Source organism: Myotis brandtii, unplaced genomic scaffold, assembly GCF_000412655.1.
Source record: "Myotis brandtii unplaced genomic scaffold, ASM41265v1 scaffold174, whole genome shotgun sequence".
NCBI classification, from domain to species: Eukaryota; Metazoa; Chordata; class Mammalia; order Chiroptera; family Vespertilionidae; genus Myotis; species Myotis brandtii.
In genome coordinates this window covers 2209773-2233905 of record NW_005356437.1, presented here as the reverse complement: position 1 = coordinate 2233905, position 24133 = coordinate 2209773, and the positions used below count along the sequence as shown (strand labels likewise).

Here is a 24133-nt window from a genome sequence, read left to right as displayed (position 1 = left end):
ATGTCCATTAGATCCATCTGATCTAGTGTACTATTTAAGGTCTCTATTTCCTTGTTAATTTTTTTCTGGAAGGTCTATCCAGTGATGTCACTGGGTGTTAAAGTCCCTTACTATGATTGTATTCCTTTCAATCTCTCCCTAAAATTTCTTCAAGAGCTTTTTAAAATATATTTAGGTTCTCCTATATTGGGTGCATATGTGTTTACCAGGTTATATCCTCTTGCTGTATCAGTCCCTTTAGTATTATCTAGTTGCCTTTTTTGTCTCTTTGTTATGTCCTTCGCTTTTAAGTCTACTTTATCACATATAAGTATTACTACCCTTGCTTTATTTTTTCATTTTCCTTTGTATGGAAATTTTTTTCCATACCTTCACTTTCAGTCTGCGTGAATCTTTTGTTCTGAGATGGGTCTCTTGTAGACAGCAGATATATGGGACATGTTTTCTTATCCATTCAGCTACTATATGTTTTTTCTTTATTTTGGGAGCTATGGGGGGGAAAAAAGAGGAACAACTGTAATAATCTGAGCAATAAAGATTTAATTTCAAAAAAGTCACAATTGAAAAATAAATATGAATTTAAAATAGATTCTATTTGTTATTACTGCAAGTATATTTCATCTTTATCTTTCCATATTGGGCCTCAAATCTCTCCCCATCTTACAAAAAAATAAAAATAAATAAATAAATAAATAAATATATTTTATTGATTTTTTACAGAGAGGAAGGGAGAGGGATAGAGAGTTAGAAACATCGATCAGCTGTCTCCTGAACACCCCCTACTGGGGATGTGCCTGCAACCAAGGTACATGCCCTTGCCCAGAATCGAACCTGGGACCTTCAGTCCACAGGCCGACGCTCTATCTACTGAGCCAAACTGGTTAGGGCTACTATATGTCTTTTGATTGGAGCATTTAATCAATTTATATTTTTATTGATAGGTACTTATTTACTAGCATTCTTTTTTCTTTATACCTATGTTTGTCTCTCTTAATTTCTTCTTCTTTAAGCACACCCTTTCACATTTCCTAAAATGCTGGTTTGTTAATAATGTACCCCTTTAGCCTTTTTGTGTCTTGGAAGCTTTTTATTTCCTCTTCAATTTTAAATGATAGCTTTGCTGGATAGAGAAGTCCTGGCTTCAGGTCCTTGTTTTTCATTACTTTGAATACTTCATATCAATCCCTTCTGGCATGAATTGTTTCTGCTGAGAAATCAGCTGACATTCTAATGGGTACTCCCTTGTAGGTAACTTTCCGTCTCTTTCTTACTGCCTTTAAGATTCTTTAATGTTTGCTCTTTTGATTGTGTCTTGGAGTGGGTCTCTTTAGATTCATCTTGAATGGAACTCCCTGTGCTTTCTGAGCTTGTGTGACTTTTTTCTTCACCAGGTTAAGGAAGTTTTCTCTCATTATTTGTTTAAACAGGTTCTCTATTCCTTGTTCACTTTCTTCTCCTTATGGCATGTGGACTTTGTTACGTTTCATATTGTCCCAAAGTTCCCTTAAACTATTCTCCTGCTTTTTAATTCTTTTTTCTCTTTGCTGCTCTAATTGCATGTTTTTTCTACCTTGTCTTCCAAGTCACTGATTCAGTCTCCTGCCTCATTTAATCTACTTTTGATTTCTTCAAGTCTATTCTTGATGTCAGATATGTTATTCTTCATTTCTGACTGATTAATAAATAAATAAATAAATAAATATATTTTATTGATTTTTTACAGAGAGGAAGGGAGAGGGATAGAGAGTTAGAAACATCGATCAGCTGTCTCCTGAACACCCCCTACTGGGGATGTGCCTGCAACCAAGGTACATGCCCTTGCCCAGAATCGAACCTGGGACCTTCAGTCCACAGGCCGACGCTCTATCTACTGAGCCAAACTGGTTAGGGCTACTATATGTCTTTTGATTGGAGCATTTAATCAATTTATATTTTTATTGATAGGTACTTATTTACTAGCATTCTTTTTTCTTTATACCTATGTTTGTCTCTCTTAATTTCTTCTTCTTTAAGCACACCCTTTCACATTTCCTAAAATGCTGGTTTGTTAATAATGTACCCCTTTAGCCTTTTTGTGTCTTGGAAGCTTTTTATTTCCTCTTCAATTTTAAATGATAGCTTTGCTGGATAGAGAAGTCCTGGCTTCAGGTCCTTGTTTTTCATTACTTTGAATACTTCATATCAATCCCTTCTGGCATGAATTGTTTCTGCTGAGAAATCAGCTGACATTCTAATGGGTACTCCCTTGTAGGTAACTTTCCGTCTCTTTCTTACTGCCTTTAAGATTCTTTAATGTTTGCTCTTTTGATTGTGTCTTGGAGTGGGTCTCTTTAGATTCATCTTGAATGGAACTCCCTGTGCTTTCTGAGCTTGTGTGACTTTTTTCTTCACCAGGTTAAGGAAGTTTTCTCTCATTATTTGTTTAAACAGGTTCTCTATTCCTTGTTCACTTTCTTCTCCTTATGGCATGTGGACTTTGTTACGTTTCATATTGTCCCAAAGTTCCCTTAAACTATTCTCCTGCTTTTTAATTCTTTTTTCTCTTTGCTGCTCTAATTGCATGTTTTTTCTACCTTGTCTTCCAAGTCACTGATTCAGTCTCCTGCCTCATTTAATCTACTTTTGATTTCTTCAAGTCTATTCTTGATGTCAGATATGTTATTCTTCATTTCTGACTGATTCTTATTTATGGTTTCTATTTCTTGTTTCATGCTGTTACAATTCCCACTAAGTTTCTTGAAATTGTCACTAAATTCTTTGAGCACCATTACTTTGAACTCTATATCTGATAAGTTTTTTGCCTCTATTTCATTTAGCTCTTTCTAGAGTTTACTCCTTTTCTTTCACTTGGGGGTTGTTTCTTGGCCCCCCATTTTTACTGTCCCTTTGTATTTGTTTCTATGTATCAGATCAAATTGCTATCCCAGTCTTTGTGGGGTGGCCTTATGTTGTAAGTGTTTTGTGGGACCCAGTGGTGCAGTCTCTTAGATATTGTGAGCTGGTTGCTCTACAGATGTCCCTTGTGTGAGTTACTTGGGCTCTCCTATTCTAATAGGGTCATGAATGTCATTGTCCCATTCATTGGAGGAGTCTCCTCTCAGCCTGGCTGACTGTGAGGCTCATCCCCAACCATGTCGTGCAAGCTGTTGAGCAGGTGTAGTCTCCAAGTGTTTTCTGTCCTTCTTTAATATAAGTCTCTTCTCAGTTGGACCTCACTTGGTAATTCTGGGTGAATGTTCCTCAATTTAGTTGTATTTACAGTCTGGCCCTGGCAGGAGGTGCAAGAAAGGTCTGCCTATTTGGCCACCATCTTCTCTCTCTATAGTTAATTCTTAAATATTTTATTCTTTTCAATGTTATCATAATTGATAGTGTATAGAAATAAAACTGAGTTTTATGTGTTGATTTTATATTCTGCAACTTTGCTGAATTCATTTATTAGTTCTAATGGTGTGTGTGTGTGTGTGTGTGTGTGTGTGTGTGTGTAATCTTTACGGTTTTCTACATAATAGTATGTCATTTGCAAACAGACATATTTTACTTCTTTCTTTCCAATTTGGGTGCCTTTTATTTTTTGATTAATGTTACTACATTCTACCCTAGAAATGATGAGGATTTTTAATGAGAATAAGGAGGTAAGTACTGGTTGGATCTGGGAAATATTTTTCAGGTAGAGCAAATGAAATGGTTTGGCTTGAATGCTGGCTGTGAGAGAATGAGAGAAGTTAATTATGTTCAATTTGTAACAATGAAATTGGGGGTCACCACAACATGAGGAACTGTATTAAAGCGTCACGGCATTAGGAAGGTTGAGAACCACTGCACTAGGGGAAGGAAGATGAAGATGAAGAAAGAACCTTTGACATGAGCAATGAAGCAGTCTTTGGTAGTCTTCCATGAAGCATTTTTCAGCAGATTGGGTAAGGTCTTTGCCTGAGGGCAAGTAAGTTGATAAAGCAAGTGGGTGATGGAAAGTGCTCTAAAAAGATCTAAAGTGCTGTATACTTAAGGCTAAAATATTGATGTTACCGTTGTCGTGGAAACTAAAACCAGTTAGGAGAACTAAAAGCCATTTAAAACCACTGACTCCAGCCCATCACATCCCCTTGATCTGTTGTAAAAGATGCTGATAAAAATAGTCCTTAGAGAGTCAGAGCTCATCTAGGTTTCTTCTTTTAGATGTAGTTCCTAACTGGAAATCTTTCTCCTTTTTGAGAAGGAAGCCAGTGCCAACACCCATACCTAGTTTCTATGAAGGACAGATGGCCCACTGACTGAAAAGTTCCTTATTCTCTTGCTATTGGCTGACACTGTTCATAAAGTATAACTCACAGTTTCACTTTTCTTTTAAATGAGCAAGCTGAATTACTTGGAGGAGGAAAGCAGGAGAGACAGAAGAGACAAACGCTAAGTCACTTGAAAGAAAGAAACCTCAGGTGAGCATTTTTATCTTTGTTTTGTTTGTTGTTAAGACTTATACCTTGCTTGTCACTTTAGACATGGTCAGAAGAATTATTTTTGAACAATAAGTTACTTTTGTTTGACTATAAAATTGTTTCTTACCATATACATAGTTTAGAAAATATTAAGAAAGTCCAAAAATTGTAAGGAAGCAAATGCCACAGATGAAATAGCCTCCATTGATGTGTGTGTGTGTGTGTGTGTGTGTGTGTGTGTGTGTGTGTGGTATTAATTTTACATTCTTTTTCTTTTGTGTGTTTCTGTGTATAACTTTAGTTTGGTTTTCATAGTTGTGTTCAGATGGTATAGATATATTTATATTTATTTTTTCACATGGCCATAAATTCTTGATAGTCACAATTTAATATTGCTGGACAACATTACATTAAAAGGATTTATTGTACTTTACTATACCTTCATTTTGGGCTATATAGCATCTTTCCTATTTTTCATAAATGGGTCATTTTATTATGTAAGATGTATTTTTCCATTCAGAGTCTTATTTTTGGAGGGAGGAGGGAGGAGGTTAAATTTGAGATTGTAGATTTCATTGTTATTACTCAGAGGCACAATGACAGGGAAAGTGTATGTGAGAGCATATGTTTATAACCTGTTTATTACCCTTTTGGGGTCTCAATCAGTGGTTTTCTACTCTAGCTGCACATTCTACTCTAGCTGATCCTGAGGAGATTAGAAAATTACCCCTAGAAAAGGGGAAATTTAACTTTTGAAGGTAAGGCAGCCAGTCATTTTATAGTAGTTTCTTAGTTTTCTTTTTTCCTAAATGTTCCCAAGTTGTTTTAATGGCCAACACAATAACAACTGACCTAAGTAATTTGAAATATTTTCCTATCTCTGACACATACCTGGGAGTAATACAAAATCAAGGGAAAGAAAGGTAAAATTTCAGGCAAACCATCTAAATCTCCCTTTTAACACTGTATGAATAATGCAATAGTACTTTGTGGGAAATATAATACTTCTAGAAATTTCTGTCATCCACCTCAATCACATAAACTGTAGAGGTGAGAATCTTCTTGAGAGTTTCAATTTACTAATGCTTTAAAGAAATTGATTTGCTTCCAAGATATAGTGGTTAAAAGTTAGAGACATTGAGACTCCAGAATGTTCTAAATGTATCAAAATTTAGCCTAGGATCTGTTAATATTCTGCCTCCCTACCCACCTGGCATCCTAAGGTGTACCCCTATCATCTAAGTAGCACCTGGTCTGGAAGAAAGCTGCTATACTTTTGCAATGTGACTCCATTGGTGTGTGTCAGGATCATCTTGGACATTTAAAAAAATCTCGTGTGTATTCATTCCAGGCTCAGGAACTTCTGCTTCTTTAGTTTATCTTGTACACCAGACATCTGAGGTGTGCTAGTTCCCCAAGACTAAGCCTGGAAGACGAAAGTCTAACAGGGGCTCAGCTAGTGCAATTATCCAGTGAGCGCTGGATAAATGCAGTGTCCTAGCTGGATAACGCAGAGAAAGGCAAGCATTTGCCTGGGTTGCTCAGCTTTGCTATAAAGCCTTATCAGAGCCCCGTGAGAAAACGCAGCACTGTCTCTGTGCTTTTCTCTGGATATTACCCACTGTCTTCTTTGTATTGTAGTTACTTTCGTGAGGGTCTCATCCTTTTACCAAAGAATGCCCAAGGCTGGAGTTCTTGCAGAAAACCCAGTACATGGCTCCCTTAAGAATAAATGGGAAAGTGTAAATAAATTAATTCATGAATAAATGTGGACTTTAGTTAACAGCATATGTTTATCTCTGCTGAACCTATTAATCTCTTTGTATTAATTGACCCATGGAGAAAATAGTACCATCTTTGACAATATTTACAGGAAAACTTCTCCTATTGGATTGATAACTTGGTGAGAGTATGGGTTCACCCTTTTGACAAAGAAAGTAATGAGGTCCTGAGCAGTTGGAGCCAAAGAATCCCAAAGTTGGAAGGGTCTTTAGGAAAAGCCAGGGCCAGGCACGGAAGCTTTTTGTGTCTTCAGTGTTTTAAGGAGAAGTTTCAAAGAAGAGAGGAAGCAGATCTGAGGAAGAATAGAAGGAAGACAGGAGAGGGGGAGGACAAGGGAGGGGAAAACAGGCTAGGGAGGGACAGGAAGAGGAAAAGGGTGGAGAGAAGGAGAGGAAGGGAGGAGGGAGGAGAAAAGCCTATTTGTTTCTGGAAGTTTAAAGATTACTTACACTGGGAGAATTGAAAAGGACCCAGTCCACGGCTATTGTACATTATAATGTACTGTACATTATAAAAAGGATTTTTATAATGAGAAAAAAATATGTGTCGTGTAAGTGTCATCCTGTGAAACTATAGAGATGCCTTTTGCCTCATTTGCACCTCTAGTACAGAAAGCACAATTGTCTACAGAGTACTTGGAGGCATCATAGATTCCTTACGGTAAGTTGATTTCTTTTTATTTTGAGTTTACCTTAACAATAACTTTGGGGGGGGGGGGACAAAAAATACAAAAACAAAAATCAATAACTTTGTTTCCTTATAAATTCTCTGAGATGTTTGAAGGAGGCTTTCCTTGTTAGCAGAAGAGTAAGTAGTCAGATATTCATTTTGGAGAGGTCACTCTGGCCACCACGTAGAAAATGGGTTGAGAACAGTGAGAGTAGAAGCTGGGCGTGACAGACTGTGTTCTCTGTCGTCCGGGGGTGAGACCACACCGGGACTAGGAAAGCCCTGAGCTGGCCCCTGTGACAGAAGGACCTCACGGAGACAGGTGGGTAGTGATGCCAGGTCTGCCTCACAGGAGATACTGGGCAGCAGGATGGTCTGGGGGAGGAGAAAGCTGGCAGTTTGCTTTGTTCCTTGCCCTCTCCTCTATAGTTTCAGATGCCCACTGATCCCAGGCTACTGGCAGCTGCCTGGGGGCTTTTCCCAGGCAATTAATTCTCTGTTTTTCAAGTTTTCCAGACATATGGAAACATTCTCTCCTTAGCTGCTTGTTTCTTACTATCTTTACATGTATTTTATACCCAGAATTCTAAAAAGTTCTTAGGCATTTCTTTCCTGGAAAACATAGGGTTGCAACAGGAATGATAATGCATTGGATGTACATGATGTGCCAGGCTCGGTGCAGCTATGTAGGAGGCTTTCACCTGTGTTGCCTCCTCTGGGTCTCTCAGTAACAACAAGAGGATGAGTACTTGCTAATGCTCACACTGTTAGCAAGAGCCAGGATTTGGATCCTGTTAGGTTTTCATGATATCACAATACCTCTATATCATTCTAGGAAACATATGATGTTTAACAAGCTACCTTTGTAAATAATTCTTTTGCTCTAATAAATGAATTTAATGCCTAGGTAGGAGGGAAGGGAAAGAGAGGGGGTTTTAATTTGAATTAGTGGGCTTTTGGGAGCCCCTGAGTCATGTCATTTAGTCACTTTGATTGGGGAGGGTGGGGGGAATTTCCTTTTGCTGACACAATCCCTAGAAATTATTGGAAGGAGTTTGGCCTCTGAGATAATACCTGCTGATCTACTACCTTTCTTCTTCTGTCTTTGAAATTAGGAGACTTGGGAATCAAGATTCAAATGCAAATGATTCTGCAGCCTTACTTAGATCAGAAATTGGGTTAATAACAGATACCTCCAATCTTCCTTAATAAGGTAAGTTGCACTAATAAAGTGCACTAGAAAAATGACAAAAATTGGTTGAGATAGTTTTATAACATTAAATTCATAATCAGCATTATAGGCTCATACGTCCTATTAACAAAGAAGAGCTGAGGAAAGTTATGAAAGTCAGAGAGAAGACAGCACAATCAAAATAATGCTTAAAAAATGAAGTCATATCTTCAAGGAGCTCTTCTTATATGGTAAATCTTTTGTTTTTGGATATGCATTTGTTTATTGTGGTGACTGAGTGTTAATTGTTAGGATGAACATAGGAGTAAGGTAGCTTTTGGGAAATATTAGAGAATGAAACAAGGGGATTTAGCAAAGACAGAGGTGGGAAGGGATGTCAGAGACAGTGCCATTTATCTCCTCATAGAGGCAGAGAGAGCCTTCATGTGCTCAGATGCCAACCTTCAGCTCCTGCTATGTCCCTGGGGATAAGTTGTTCTCTGGGAGCATTTGTCCCCTCAAAATAACATAAAAAGAACCAAATTGTGTAAAAACTCCAATTTTAGGGGCTAATTATTCCCTATTATGTGTATAATCTGTTGGCATCTTTTTGCACAGGGAAATTTTCAAGTAAGGGACGTCAGAGGAGAATGTGCAAACTAACCAAACAAGCAAGCAGAGAGGGAAATTTTGTCAGAGAAGGATAGAAAAAAGACCAACTATTGCTAAACCATCAGTCCAACACTGATGCTTAAAGGATCTGGCAGTTTGGCCACACCAGAACTTTCTAAATTGTTACTTTTTACACATGCAGCTCTTTGACCTAATGGCAGCTCTGACAATACACATCTTCTGGAGTGCCTCTCCTTCTATCTGTCCATGTCTGTTTGTGATGGTGGATGTCATTTTACCACATGTTCTGTGGTCTAAGCAAAGTTCTCCTTTGAGTGGAAGAAGGTCATAGCTGATGTGCGCTGCATGTCCAGTCCTACCCCCAAACTGGGCAATATTTCAAGAAGGCCTAGCAGCCTTCAGCAGAGTCCAGGCACCAAGGCTCAGGTGGCTCCCATGGGTTCTCAGGAGTCAGGGACGGTGCTAGAAAAAGAGGGAGGCAGATGCAAGTTGAAGGGCGCCTATGGAAGGGCAGCTGGGAGAAATCACTGAAAAGTTGACAACTACAATGATTTCAAGAAAATGTTCTAGTTAGAAAACAATATCATAGGGCATATCTGGTCTTTAGAACTAAAATAGGAAATCAGGTTAATGAAATTCAGAAGTTATTGTAGGGAGTTCTGAACTTTCACTGAGCATTTTGGAACTTAGTCAGGAGGCAGGCCACAGACACCAACAAATCACCAACATCCCTCTTCCCGCTGGCTCCATCCTGGTTAATTCCTGAGAAATCTGAGGAGAGATGGTGAAGGAGTGTGTGTGTGTTGGGGGGGTAGGGGGGGGGGGGGGGGGGGGCGCAGTGTTGGAAAGTTTGCTTATAAAAGAAGCCAATTAGGTTAGGCCATTACAAGGGAGAAACTGCTCAGTGCACTCGGTCTCCCACAGGGATTCTCTGCCTGTTGTGACAATTGCTTGTGAACACCTTCCCACCCTGGCTGCAAGATCTCATGCAGGCCTTCCCCCATGGAAAACAGACAGCTTCCAAAGACTGTCTCTTAGGGGCTTCAGGTTACTTTAGGATCCCGTGGTAACACCGTGGGCAACACAGCACATTTTCTGTCTGCTAAGCTCCAGGGCAAGTCAGACACTATTTGTTTGGGTACTGGGAGGACAGGGCTTTATGAGCTTTACAACATCCAAATGTGGAGTCCTAACCAGAGGACAAATATTAGACAGTAAAACTGCAGAGACCCAAGAGGGGAAACGGCAGTCATCCTGCAGGGTGAATAATCAGGCCCCAGGGGTCTGGCTAAGAAGTCTCTCTGGGCCCCAGAATTGTTGAAGAGAAGCTCTGCAGGACAGAGAAAGTGGACTAAAGAATTCCCTTCTCAGGAAACTTCCAGAGCCATAACTATTAAACACCTACTGGCTTTCAGCAGTTCTCCAAATATCCCTTTTACTAATGGGCCCAAGGTGTTGATTTTACAGTTATGAGACCTGGGGAAACAAATGATATTGGGAAGGCAAAGGGACGTTAGCTTGGTGGTGCACTTCGGGGCATTTTGAGGAACTTTAAGGGAGATAGCATGGAAGACAATTGGAGCAGCAGAATGATCCAAGCAATCTGGGGCCTCTGGGATTTTGAGGTACAAACATGTAGAATCTTCCAATCCAGAGGGTTGTATCTTCTCTGTACAACTTCAGGGAGCTAAGTCTGGAAGCCTTTACAAAGAAATGAGAGCTGCAGTTTGGAAGAAAACTTGGGGCATTTTGAATTTGAAGCATTTATGAAACATGCAATGGAACTGTTTCTTGCAATCCAGAGGTGGGGAGGAAGAGCTGAGGGAGCCTGATTAATTTAGGGGCCTTGATGGTAACTGAAGCCAGAGAAGTTGATGAGTTTTTGCAAGGGCTTGAGAACAGAGACGGAAAGAGGATCAAGGACAGAACCTTGGAAAACATCAACAATTAGGGGACAGGCAAAGAGAACAGCAGCCTGGAAGGAAAGACTGGCCAAACAATAAGAGATGATTCAAGAACGCAATGTCGAGGAGACCAAGAGAAAGTCTGATTTAAGGGGGGAGTAGTTAGTGGGGATAAAAGTATCAAAGAACTTAGCAATAAGAAGGTTAGCATTGATTGGACAGTGGGGGGAGGGGCTGTGGAAGCCCAGGGACAGGAAACTGATAAAGTTGCAGTAGCTGATAAAGTGACCACAGTGAGAGGAGAGGTCACTCTCACGCCCTGCAACTGTGAAGGGTTTCTTGCTGGAGGAAAAGTTTGAGTCAGCCAGGGAAGATGCAATCTTCTTTTCTCTGGAGACACCGTGATTCTTACTCTCAGCCCATCTCCCCCAAGTGCCTTCATTTTCTTCTTCTGTTCATTTCTCCTCCTGTATCTTAAAACTCCACACTCCTGAATCACACTAGAGTAGAATGTGCTCTGTACTTGAAGCCCAGCATACCTAGTTTGACTTCCCACCCACTCACTTTCTAGCTGTATAACCATTACTCTTTAAGGGTTGGCTTCCTCACCTTGAAAAGGAGGCTGGTAAGGATAGTCCCTTAGGATTATTTTGAGTTGTAAATGAAAGAATGTATTCACTATGCATAGCAGGTGGTCAATCAAATGCTACTTTCCTCTAACTTCGAGACCTATTCAAATTTCTTTATTTCCTTGTCCTTTTATGCCTAACGTCCTAAATCACTGGACACACTGTTGTCATTTCTATCTCATCTTCCTCTTCTTAATGCCCAGCAATAGCTGCCCTGCCCCATCCCCACCACCACAGAGACCCTGAATTATACATAAGTAGGCTAAGGTCATTTGTTACTGTTCAGCAGCTGATTCTCCTCTCTTTTCTCATCTGATCTTCACGTCTTGCCTTTGGACCTCCACTCCTTCCCTGACTTCCGTGGCCCTGAGGACTTACGGTTTTCCATTTCCTGACTGCTCAGCCCACTATCAGTTCATCTTCACCTGACTGTGGACCCCCCACTGGAGCCCCACCATGGTCCTCAGCTACCTCTGTCTATAATTGCCCAAGAACTCACCCATCCTGGTTACTTGAGTTAATATACAAAAGATCTTCACAGAGTGCCTACCACAGAGTAAATGCAGTACAGGTTGGCTATAGCTCCTTGTTAAATACACAAGCATTTGTGGCTTGAGGTGGAAGTGAAGGTGGGGGTGGAGGTGGAGGTGGGCTGATAGAGGAAGCATGCTTTCCCAGAGTCCTTAGGCAGGTTTGGCCAAAGCTGGGGGACTTGCAGTAAGGGATAGTAGGCGTGGCTGATGAGGTCAGACAGACAAGGACCCTGATGTCAATTTTACTAGAAGAATTTTCCTTGTGGGAGTTCAAAGGCCCAGAAACAGTGGCCAAACAGAGGACTCAGAACATCACCTAGTAGCAATCAGGGAAGCTGCTGGCATGGCAGGTCTACCAGTTCTCCTTCCAATGAGGTGCTGCTGCCCTTTACGTAGGGACTGCTCTGCACAAAATGCCACCACTAATATGCCTTGTAAAGATGATGCACACTGCACCAACCTTGATTCTCCAGAACATTATCTGTTCTTTAGCAGTTTACCACAATGTCACGGCAGCTGGTTGACTAATTGCACATCGCTTGCTGCTCTTCTAGGTATGTCCATGTTAGTGTGTCTGCCTCAGTCTTGAGGTTCAGAGTGCAGATCACAAGCCCAGATCTGAGAACTGAAGGTGAGCACATCTGTGGGTTCACAGTCCCAGTCAGTGCTGACGGTGAGGGAGGACTTTGCGACAAGTTCTCCTGTCAATGCATCAAAAATATATTTTTTTCTAAGTAAAAAGGAAAATAACATCTGTGAGGTTCAGGACAGTTGCAGCTTTGCGATGATCATGAAAACAGTCAGCATCAATGCAAGCTATTCACCCTCCTCAGATTTCAATTGGTCCAGCAGCACATTTGGATTTATCCTTAGCTGAAGTATGGCACCTCCATCTGCTGCTGATTCTCACTGTTTCTTCTTTGTTGTTTTATTACCAGTAGAGTTGCAGGAGACAAAGCCTTCATTCTTTCTTTGTCCCGAGATCACTGTCAGTACAGAAAGCTATGCACACTCTCTCTTCTCTCTCTAAGGCAATAGAAATTATGCTCTTGATTTATTTCCAAATTTCCCTTGAATTTACCTGTTCATATATTTCTCAGCTTTCTATCACATACTTAATTGGTCTGGCTGGTTTTTACAGCCACATCTAGCAGGTGATTTTTTCTTTCTTTCTTTCTTCTTTCTTTTCTTTCTTTCTTTCTTTCTTTCTTTCTTTCTTTCTTTCTTTCTTTCTTTCTTTCTTTCGTTCGTTCGTTCTTTCTTTTTAAATACAGTCTAGTGAAAGGTTGCAGTGTAGTGTAGTCAAATATATTTTGTGTTGGCAGGAAGGAACCATCACAATGTTTCAGAGGTTTCTCAAGAGGAAGTGTTGAACTAAATGGAAGTTTGGTTGAGTTAGCCCTGCTGTTAGCCTGTGCTGTTAGCTAAATAAAGCTTCTAGGAAGGGTGTTTGTATAGTTTCCTTTTTTAGCTTCACATGGGTTAAGAGGCTTTTGTATTCAAAGCAGACTCTGTAGTTATTTTCTCCCTGCAACCTTGGCAGTTTGGCAGTTATCCACCACTTCTACTTTCTGGCAGCCCCCGAGGGAGCCCAGAACCAATCCTAATCTCAGGCAGAGGAAATGAGGCAACTCTGGGACTCAGCGTAAACCTTGGGTATGATCTGATCTGATCTTGTGCATTGACTCTAAAATTGGGCATCGCTCTTGTGCCTGAGGTTTGGTCTCTACCTCATTCAGGGAAATGGACCCCTGTTTTAGCATCTGCAGTCTGAGTGTCTGTGTCCAAGGCTTTGCCCAACATTTGGGCTCTTCAAGACTCAGGACCAGCCTGCACTGGCCAGGCCTCCTCTCAGGTCTAAAGTCCTCTCTTTGCATTGTGGCTTGGCAGTAAAGGGTCTGGCTGCTTGCACACTGACCTCCCCATGAATTCTTCCTTCCTCCCCAGTTGTTCAAGGAATCCCTAGAGTCTGTTTTTGATCCCCCACACCCCTCAACTCCCTAGTGGACCACCTGTTACCATCTTTTTTGATGACCCTGTCTGTGGGTCATGCCTGCTGGATCCCATGCTCTGCCTATGATAAGGGACTTTCCCCCAGCTTCTGTAGCTGACAGCATCCCTAAAGGTTTGCCACACCCCAGGCTGCCTTCTCATTACAATACACAAGCCCTGTTGGTCTTGAGATGGGAGAAGTGGTGGTCTTCATGGTCAAAAAGTTTAAGGACTTGATTGCTTTCAAGTCTATTTGTACTAATTCAGATTTTTCCTTGGCCTCTTAGTTTTCTTTAGGATTCTGTCCCAATCCAGGTTCTATGGTCAGGCTCTTTAGATTAAAGAGGTTCTATATGGCCATAGGGACAGGTCTCCATCCTTTTCAAAAAAAGCCCTTTTGTAATAGAGCACTTCCATGAAAATTTATCTGGCTGGTCACATACCAGTCTCAACTCCCTTGCCTTGTCTCCTATCCCCTAAGCTCTGTGTGTTAACCCTGACTCTAGTGCTATGCCCATCCAGAGCTGTCACATAATTGTGACATCTAATCCAAATCCATGTTTGCCTCACAGACTTGGTTTGTGCCTGCTGCCTGTATGAACTCTAGTATTGCAACACTGTCCTTTCTGATTTGGGGTTTGATCCTTCTGTCCTGGTCCTGCCAACCAATAGAAACTTCAGTTCTCTATGAAATTGGTTAAAACACTATCTCCAAGCTTCTGATTTTGTTGTATTCCCTTTCTCAAGTCAGGCTTCCAGACTTCCAGTCTCTTCATGGCTATCTCCCTGAACTGTATCAGCAGCCTTGTTCTGTCTCATGAGCTCTAGAATATGTGCTTCTTATTCAGCTAATGTCCTCACCATTCTTCTTATAACCCAGGTAGAAACCTCAGATTTGCTGTTGAAACAGATCAAAAGGAGAGAGCCACCATCAGTGCAATCAGCATTAAGGCCCTTGGTCGTTTCAGAAATAGGATATGACCCTCAGCTCTGTACATGAGAAACTTCATGTTGTCAGTCTACTCCTAAGCCTCAAGAAATCAATTTACAGAAACCAAACTCATATGGAACAAATTTTTAACCCAAAATTCTGATTTGTGTATTTATAATGGGGGATTCTACTTTCCCTTTATTGGAATTTTCTAGTTCACAATCCATAGTTCACTCTTCCAGAGAGGCCTAAGAAGATGGGTTATCAGAAAATTCCTGGTAGGCAGAGACTCAGAGTAAAGGAGTGGAGTGATTTTTGAGAGATTTTCATCATAAATATGTCAGAATAATCTAAGAGCAATCAGTATTTTTGTAGAGTATGCTTTTCTAGCAAACACCAAGAGAAATCTGCTTTTTTAAAAAATATATTTTTATTGATTTCAGAGAGGAAGGAAGAGAGAGAGAGAGATAGAAACATCAATGATGAGAGGGAATCATTGATTGGCTGCCTCCTGCATGCCCCCTATTGGGGATCGAGCCCACAACCCTAGACCAGAATCGAACCTGGGAACCTCCAGTCTGCAGGCCGATGCTCTATCTGGTGAGCCAAACTGGCTAGGGCGAGAAATCTACATTTTATACCCTATATGAATGTGAGAATTGAGGTCATCAACTCATTCTCGTGGTCAGTGGAATGACAGATGTTGAAGCTAGATCATGTACTATTCAAGAGAGTGAAGCAGCTATGGAACACTTACCAGTGCCATGTACTCTGTGAAGTGCTCTTGCACTCTCTCTTTCTCATTTAGTCTTTACAACAACTCTATGAAATAGATGTTATATATCACTGTTGTGGTTGAATTATGTCCCCCCAAAAGTTAAGTCCAAGTCCTAAACCCAGGTAATTGTGATTGTGACCTTATTGAGAAACTAGAGGCCCGGTGCACAAATTCGTACATGGGTGGGGTCCAGCCTGCCTGCCCCAATCGGGGCCGATCGGGCCAGACCGGCCGGTGGGGAGGGGATGCATGAGGTTGGCTGGCTGGCCCCACCCTGGTTGAACTCCCAGTCGAGGGGACAATTTGCATATTAGCCTTTTATTATAGAGGATAGGACCTTGGCAGATTTAATTAATTAAGATGAGATCATACTAAACTAAGATGAACTCTACCCCAATGACTGGCATTCTTTTAAGAAGAGGACAAGACCCAGAGACACAAAATACATAATGGGAAGATAATGGGAAGACATAAGAAAAACATTATGTGACAGAGTCAAGAGATTAAAATGATGCATCTATAAGCCAAGGAATGACAAAGATTTCTGGTAACACCAGAAGCTAGAAGAAGCAAAAAAGGATTCCTCCCTAGAGACTTAGAAGGAAGCATGGCCTTGCTTGACACTTTGATTTCAGACTTCTAGCCTCCAGAACTGTGAATAAATTTCTGTTGTTTTAAGCCACCCAATTTGTGGTACTTTGATAAGGCAGCCCTAGGAAACTAATACAATCTCCATTTTATAAATGAAGTAATGGATGCTCAAAAATTCTAATTTAGTCTAAAGTGCTTAGAGCTTCCTGACTCCAAACACTTGAACACTTGCTTGTTGATTTGGCCCATTGGGGAGTGGTGGGTGGGCGGGTAGAGGTTTTTCTTTCTTGTCTATCAAAACTATCTTCCAGATATATTTTATAATAACATCAGCATTTCACAAGTAAGACTGTGTAAAATATTAGTTATGTGGGATAGAAGTATGTGTTAATGTGCAAAAAAGTATTCAGAGTAAAAAAAAAAAAGAAAAAGGAAGTCTACCCTGTATAAATCAGACATTTCCCCCCTTCAGAGCCTCACAGAGCTGTTAACATGGCTTATGAATCTGCAAGGGAAGAATTCTAGAGCGTGCTGTGTTTCTCAGGCTGATTTAAACATGGAGGCCACATTACAGCGCATCGCATGTAACTCATATTCTTTGGAAGATACTTTTGGAATTGCTAAGTTAAAGAAAAAAATGCTGTTCTTTTTTGACATAATTTATATGCAAACCATGTTGTCTAAGTCACATCTTCACATAGATCTCTGAAGGGGGATTGAAAAACATCCATACTGCATCAGAAATATACTTACAAACCACCTTTTGGTAGGTTAATTTAACTAATGTTTTTCCATACTTTTTTATTCTTTAGACTATTACATGGATTTTCCCAGTCAGTGTCCTCTAGTCCAAGGGCATTAGGAACATGCCTGTATTTGAATAAAGTTGGATTTATTGTTTTATTGTATCAAAAGAGAATGTACACGTTGGGAAACTGGGATGTCTCAGTATGAAGATGTGAGGAGTTATAGGATTTGTGGTTGTGTTAAGTAATTTTGGAGTAAGATTCAAGAAAGCAAGACATTGCAGAAACAAAAATGGTTATTAATTTTTAAAACAGATTCTGAAAAACAGGAAGCCAGACAACAAAAATATGTCCCCCAAAATCTACCTATTCTTTTCTATATATTCAGGAAGCTTCCCCAACACCCCACCCGAGTCATGGGCTGTTCTGTAGTATTTATGCAGTTGTAATAAGAGGTGTTTACTCTTACATAAATTTCTCTTTGACTGGCTAAGAAGAAATTAAGGACTATGTCATTATCCATGACAACTCTGCCTAATAAATTTACATTTAAACCTAGGCTTTTTCACAGATAAAGCTGGACACCAAATAAAGTGAGACAGATTTAATCAGTAATATACTATTGCAATAGAGAAAAGAGTCCAACAAGAACTGAACTCAGTTTTGATTTTTATAGAGATAAATGAATGTTTTCAAAGAAGAATGAATAGAGGCAGTGCTTAGTAGGTCAGGGAATTGAAAAATTATAAAAAGTTGGAAGGGAAGTTTGGTCCATGTCAAACGCATCTAGGTTTGCGAACTGGTGTTATGCATGTTAGGCTCCTACCTTCCCATCGATGCTGGGAGGCAGGGGCCAATCTTCAGCTGTTAGCTGGGTCACACAGTAAATTCTTTTGACAGCCTTGAGTTTCTCAGGCTGTGTAAGAAGGGGAGGTTAGGGTCATCATACAGACGTGGCCTTGAGCTATGTTAATGTTTTATTGGAGTCTTTATAGGCCAAGGAATCCTAGTTGAAAAGAGAGCTCAGAGGAGCTTGGCTGGAGTTTGATTAAGGAAAGAACCTTTGTCAACTCCCAGAGACGTTATATAATTTATGGCTTTTTCCAGGGTCAGAGATGAGTTTTGGATGATCCTTTCCAGTTGCATTGTCTCAATTCTGGTGGTAGCTGACTGCACAGTTGGCATACCTGGGAGTCAGTTATTAGTCCTGAGAGTTCTCTCGCTTAGCAGTGCTTACCTTTTCCAGAGGTTTCTGTGATGGTTCACTGAAGAGCTGATGGTTCAAAATTCTAAAAGTCTCTAACAATTATCCTTATTTCACAGGCTAAGTTAGTGTGTGACAGGTGGGTGAGAAGTATCCCAGTGAGGCCAAGACTATACTGGTATTGGGAGTTTAAGAATTATCTATCACAACAGAAATGAGTCTTCATTCACAGGTTCCTTTAGTAAAGTCAAACATGTCCCGCTAAGCAGTCTGGAATGCCTTTGAAGAAAATGAAGAAACTGTTTTTATCCAGGATAGGCCTAGCCTTTGTTCCCACTCCTAAAGTGTTGGGTTTTAATGACAGGGTGGTAAAAACCTCAGCACAAGCATTTTGTTGAGGTGGGTTAATGCACAGTTTTTAAAAGATTCAGATTGGGCCATCTGAGGGGAGGGCTCAACACAAGAAAGATGGTGCCTGCCTGTTGGATGTGTAGGAGGAAGGCTTAACACAGAGACAATGGCAGCTGTCCTCCCTACCTTGCCCCGAAGCCATACCATTTAGTCCCTCCAGTACATCTCTGGCACTCCCAAGCCACTGTCCCTCTGCCGGAGCCTAGGGTAAGTGCCTGCAAGTGAGTGAGTCTATTTGCAGGCCCTAAGGGATGCCTGGGTTTCAAACAACCTTCGGTCTCAACGGGCCAGACAGAATCCCCACTGATTTTCACAGCCAGTTGTTGTGGGGACTCCTCTTTCTGGCCCTGGTACTCCAGGCCCTACTTCATCATGGTGTAAAAAAATTGTTTTGTATATTGCTAAAATCTATTTGCTAAGATGTTTACATCTATTTTCATAAAGATTATTGATCTGTAGCCTTGTGTAGGTTTTTTCATAAAATAAATTGGGGTAGGTATCCTCCTCTTCTATTTTCTGGGTGATATTGTATAGAATTGGTGTTAATTCTTATTTAAATGTTTGGTAGAATACTTCAGTGAAACCATCTAGTATTGGCAATTTCTTTTGAGAATTTTTAATTAAGAATTTAATTTTCTTAATAGTCAAATTACCTATTTCATATTGGGTGCATTGGGATAATTTGGATTATTTGAGTAATTAATCCATTTAACTGAAGTTGTCAAGGTTATGTTTGCGAGGTGGTCATAGTATTGCCTTATTTCCTTATTACCTTTTTGATGTCTGCAGTGCCTATAATGATGTCCCCTGTTTTATTCCTGATAACAGTAAATTGTGTTGGCTCTATTTTTCTTTTGTTCATCTTGCTATAGATTTGTCAATTATATTGATCTTTTCAAAGAACCAGTCCTATTGCATTTACCTATATTTTTGCTTATTGTGTTCTTTCTTCTTTTATGATATTCCATGGCTCCTTCTTTTATTGATTCCTTTCTGTTTGGGGAATTCTTTTCTTCATTCTTTAAAGTAGGCCTGCTGGCAACAAATTCTCTTAGCTGTCTATCATCTGAGAATGTCTTGATTTTGCCTTCACACTTAAAGGATGTTTTTGCTGAATATAGAACTCTAGGTTGGTAGAGCCTTCCTTCCAGCACTTGGAAAATGTTGTGCCACTTCCTTCTGTCTTCCATTGATGGTAATCAGAAATCTGCTGTCCAGTAGATTTAGGCCACAGTGTTGCAGGACATTCACATCAACATGGACACTAGGCCAAAAGTCTCTCAAGTTTGAGGCTTCAGCTCCAATCAAATAAATTAATGTATATTCTGTATCCTAGAATTTTATCATGAAATATAATGGAGCATATAGTAAATATGAGCTAATATGTTTTTGATTTATGTTTCAAAGAAAAACTAGTATTTCTCCACACTTCATTAAAACCTGGAAATATGTAAGCAGTGAGCAGGAAGTAACTTTTATGTCTTTTTTTTTTTTTAATCCAGCATGGAGAGAAAACTTATGTCTTTGCCTCTATCCACTTCCATATCAGAAATGGAACCCAATGACACCTTCAGCAATAACAACAGCCACAAGGACTGCCTAATTGGAAAATTCAAGAGGGATTTTTATCCTATTGTGTACCTGATAATATTTGTCCTGGGAGCCTTGGGAAATAGCTTTTCCATATATGTTTTTCTGCAGCCTTATAAGAAGTCCACATCTGTGAATATTTTCATGCTGAACCTGGCCATTTCTGATCTCTTGTTCATAACCACACTGCCCTTCAGGGTTGACTATTACCTCAGAGGCTCCGATTGGATATTTGGGGACCTGGCCTGCAGGATTATGTCTTACTCCCTGTATGTCAACATGTACAGCAGCATTTATTTCCTGACTGTGCTGAGTGTTATGCGCTACCTGGCAACTGTTCACCCCTTCCGGCTCCTCCATGTCACTAGAATCAGAAGTGCCTGGGTTCTATGTGGGATCATCTGGATCCTCATCATGGCTTCTTCCACAGTACTTCTGAAGAATGGCTCTGAGCAGAAGGGTAATGTCACATCATGCTTAGAGCTGAATTTCAATAAAATTGTTAAACTGCAGATCATGAACTACATCGCCTTAGCGGTGGGCTTCCTGCTGCCATTCTGCATGCTCAGCATCTGTTACCTGCTGATTATTCGAGCCCTGTTAAAGGTGGAGGTCCCAAAATCGGGGCTGCGGGCTTCTCACAGGAAGGCGCTTGTCACCATCGTCATCGCCTTGATCATCTTCCTCGTGTGTTTCCTGCCCTATCATGTACTGAGAACCTTCCACTTGGTTGTGTGGAAAGTGGGTACATGCACAGACTGGCTGCAAAAAGCTGTGATCATCACACTGGCCTTGGCAGCTGCTAATAGCTGCCTCAACCCTTTGCTTTATTATTTTGCTGGGGAGAATTTTAAGGACAGACTAAGGTTTACATTCAGAAAAGGGCATGCACAGAGAACAAAGTGCAGCGTTCTTGTTGCCTGTGGTTGAAAAAGGAAATAAGAATGTAAGAGCTTATTAAGTGAGGTTTTTTCTTATATTTCTCTATCCACTTTTATTAAAACGTAGTTTCCAAGTGACCATGTATTTACATCATTCCCAACAAAGGCTATTTCCCAACAATTACTTCACCATGACTTTTACTAGTAAGACCTACTTCAAAAATTTCATTAGGTGCATTTTCAGTGGTTGAGGCACATGAGGAACATAGTAGGGACACTCTTTACTAGAGTTTTGCAATCTGAAGTGTCAGACAGAGACAAAATGCCAAGTACAGTGGGTGCTACTTTTCATCAGATTCTGTACTAGATGGCCCATCAAGGATTCTAAATTCTTAACTTTAAGATAACCCCAACTTATCCAGCTCCTTCATTTCCTCTTCCTTATTCAATCCCCCCTGAGATATAGCCAATTAACAAAGTTGCTGGAGGTCCAGAGCAGATAAAAAAAAAGTATCCTAAGAATTTAGGGAAATGACCTTGATTGTGAAGAGAAAGACTATCCTCCAACAAAGCCAGAGTCAAGGTCCCAATGAGCAGTGAGAGAAAAATGGGGAAGAAGGACAAGGGCACGAGAGAACTGGTGAGAAGGGTGGGAAGGAGGAATCTCTCTTTGCACTGGGAGAGGGACTCTGGCACACTGAAGGCAGGAAGGTTCCTTTCTCTTCTCTTTTTCCAGGAGTGATAAGAAAGAGAGGGGAAATAAGAGAAAGACGGAGGGCATTGCGTAGAATAAGGGAGAAGGGGGACCAGTTTTACTTTTGAGATTTGGGCTCTGACTGACTTCACTGAAGTTCTCAGTCTTGCATGTTAATCCATTGGGTTGGGGGTCAAAATGGAGGAGGTGGCTCTAAAGGTTTGGTTGGGTGCTCAGAGAGGGCGGCGTGGAGGACAAGTTGCAAAGGTTGTGATACCCTGAAATTTTATTAAAACTTTGGCAGAACATAAGTAGGGTGGCTTTCCTTTTGAGATTGTAGAAAAGCTAAGGACTACAACTGCTACCATCATGACCACTGTATGTCCAAAGGAGTGCCCTCTTTATGCTGGGCAGACTGTGACAGGCACTTCACACTCATTGATCCCATTTAATGCTCACACCAAAGCCCTGTGTTTCCATTTTACAGATGAAGAAACTGAAGTTTAGAGAAATCGAGAGACTTGTTCAAGTTCACACAGATCATAAGAGTTAAAAACCTCTCTGACTGGTTGGCTGGGTGCTTGCTTCCTCCCCTGTTCCCCCTGAAAACCTCTAGGAAGATTGGTTGAGAGTCAAGAATAACAGTTCTCTTCTCCAAGCAGGCATCTACCCTTCCTCACTCTTACGAGAAGACTGAAGATGGAGGTTTTCTCTTCTGATTTGCTGACTTCGGGCACAGTGGAGGGTGGGAGGGAGGTGGTGTTCTGCAGCTTGGGAGGAAATGCATCAAAGCCTTCATGGTAAACAAGAGCCCCAGAACCCTTCCCTTACTCAGCAGCCAGAATGATGACAGACTTGTAGCCTGTCAAGACAGGAGCCTGGAGGATCCTCCCATGAAAAAACTGCCCATCCCAAGAAAAAAGATCAACATATACAGACTGTTGGGGATTCCCCAACACAAAGGCCAGGGCTTGCCCTATCTATTAACATGTTAAAGTCTCACTCTTAATTATAAATATTCAATGACCACTACACATTGGAGAAAAAGTGGGGATTCCCCAACACAAAGGCCAGGGCTTGCCCTATTGTCTAGCGTATCTATTAACATGTTAAAGTCTCAGTCTTAATTATGAATATTCAATGACCACTACACATTGGAGAAAAATGGTCAGACTTGGAAAACACCAACAAATAAATGAGAAGATAGACAGAGACATTTTAAGTATGAGAGGTCTCAAATTTGTTATCACCTTTGCACTTTTGATCAGAAATCTACTGGAGGATGTGCTTTTCCAAAATAGCAGGTTAAACTAGGATAGAGGAAAACATAACAGTGTAGGAAACAAGAAATCCAACACAGGAGAAAGGTGAAAAGAATTCCCAGGCTGTTGGTATGTAGCAAAAAACCACACACATGAAACAAATTGGTTTGTAAACAATGGAGCGATTTATATTTTTCTTAGAGAGCCTAGGATGAACTAGTGAAGATAAATAGAAAAATAGCAAGTGAAAAGACAATGCAATTATTAAATACTAGGGAAAACCTGTTTTTTTTTAAAGAAAGGAAATAATATAGTGCATGGTTTAGCTGTGAATAACATTTATATATAGAATAATGTAAATAACAAAATATTATGATATAAACTTTTTTTAAGAAATGAGGGGGAGAGGATTTGTATGAGGGAGAGGAGGAGTGTTAGCAAACTAAATCCCCATCTTGCATCACAGAGAATATATAACTAAAGCTAGAAACTAATAAATAACTGTATAAAAATTTATTTAGCAATAGGAGCTGAAGTCCAGAAGAAACAGTGAAAAGAACTGACAGGGAGTACCTCTGGAGAGAAGTTGCAGGTGAGAGGATAGGGCCGAAACTTCTCTTCTCCTTTTAAGAACTATTTAACTGTGTAACTTGCAAATATGAATTGTTGAAATAAAATAAAAATTAAGTTAAAATTAAATTTTCAAATTAGTTATTTGTGTTGTCTTTTTTTTAAATGAGGAAGAAAAAAAGAAATCCCCCCAGAAATGGAAATTGAATACTGATAGGAGAAAGAAAAGCAGAAAAGAACTAGACTTGGATTTGGAACCCTGAGGGATGCCCATCCACCTCTGCCATGGGAGGGGTGTCACTTCCTGGGGCCAGATGTGATTTGAAAGATCTGGATATTTTTTTAGTTGCAAGTAACAGAAAACACAACTCCAAGTGGCTTAAATAATCATTATCTCACATAACTGAAACATAACAAAAAGAAGTTGGCTCTGTTCAGTCAGGGTTCTGTGAGCCTCCCTCTCCAGGTGTTGGCTTGGTTCCATGGCCAAGGCCCCTCAAGAAAAAGCTGATTGCAAGCAGCTTGGGGCTACATACTTCTTTACTTGTATCCAGGAGAAGAAACAGAATCTCTCCTGCCCAACTCAACTAACAAAAGTCATAAGCTTCCTTTTGGTAAGACCTACTCAGATCACACCCTCAGCTTCTAAACGAAATCAGGAAAGAAAGGATTGCTCCGAGTGAGGATGATATGAGTCTACAATTAGAATTGAGGTTTGGGTTAAAC

The 24133-nt window shown here is 40.5% G+C and overlaps 1 protein-coding gene across 7 annotated transcripts; it reads left to right on the top strand.

Annotated features, from left to right (window-relative positions):
* Positions 1-4344: 4344 nt before the first annotated feature.
* On the top strand, positions 4345-23461 carry CYSLTR2 (cysteinyl leukotriene receptor 2). 7 transcript variants are annotated; one of them, XM_014537209.1, is made up of 6 exons: positions 4345-4436; positions 5119-5194; positions 6825-6878; positions 8003-8100; positions 19913-20946; positions 22063-22549. In XM_014537209.1, exon 5 carries the CDS (start codon positions 19914-19916, stop codon positions 20928-20930), a length of 1017 nt encoding a protein of 338 aa, XP_014392695.1. In that variant the 5' UTR covers positions 4345-4436; positions 5119-5194; positions 6825-6878; positions 8003-8100; position 19913; the 3' UTR covers positions 20931-20946; positions 22063-22549. The 7 variants fall into 7 exon arrangements, 6 of the variants coding, with proteins under 6 accessions (XP_014392695.1, XP_014392693.1, XP_014392694.1 ...); XM_014537207.1 differs by having other exon boundaries at positions 8006-8100; positions 19913-22549; XR_001361508.1 differs by lacking the exons at positions 8003-8100; positions 19913-20946; positions 22063-22549 and adding an exon at positions 23359-23461.
* Positions 23462-24133: the final 672 nt, after the last annotated feature.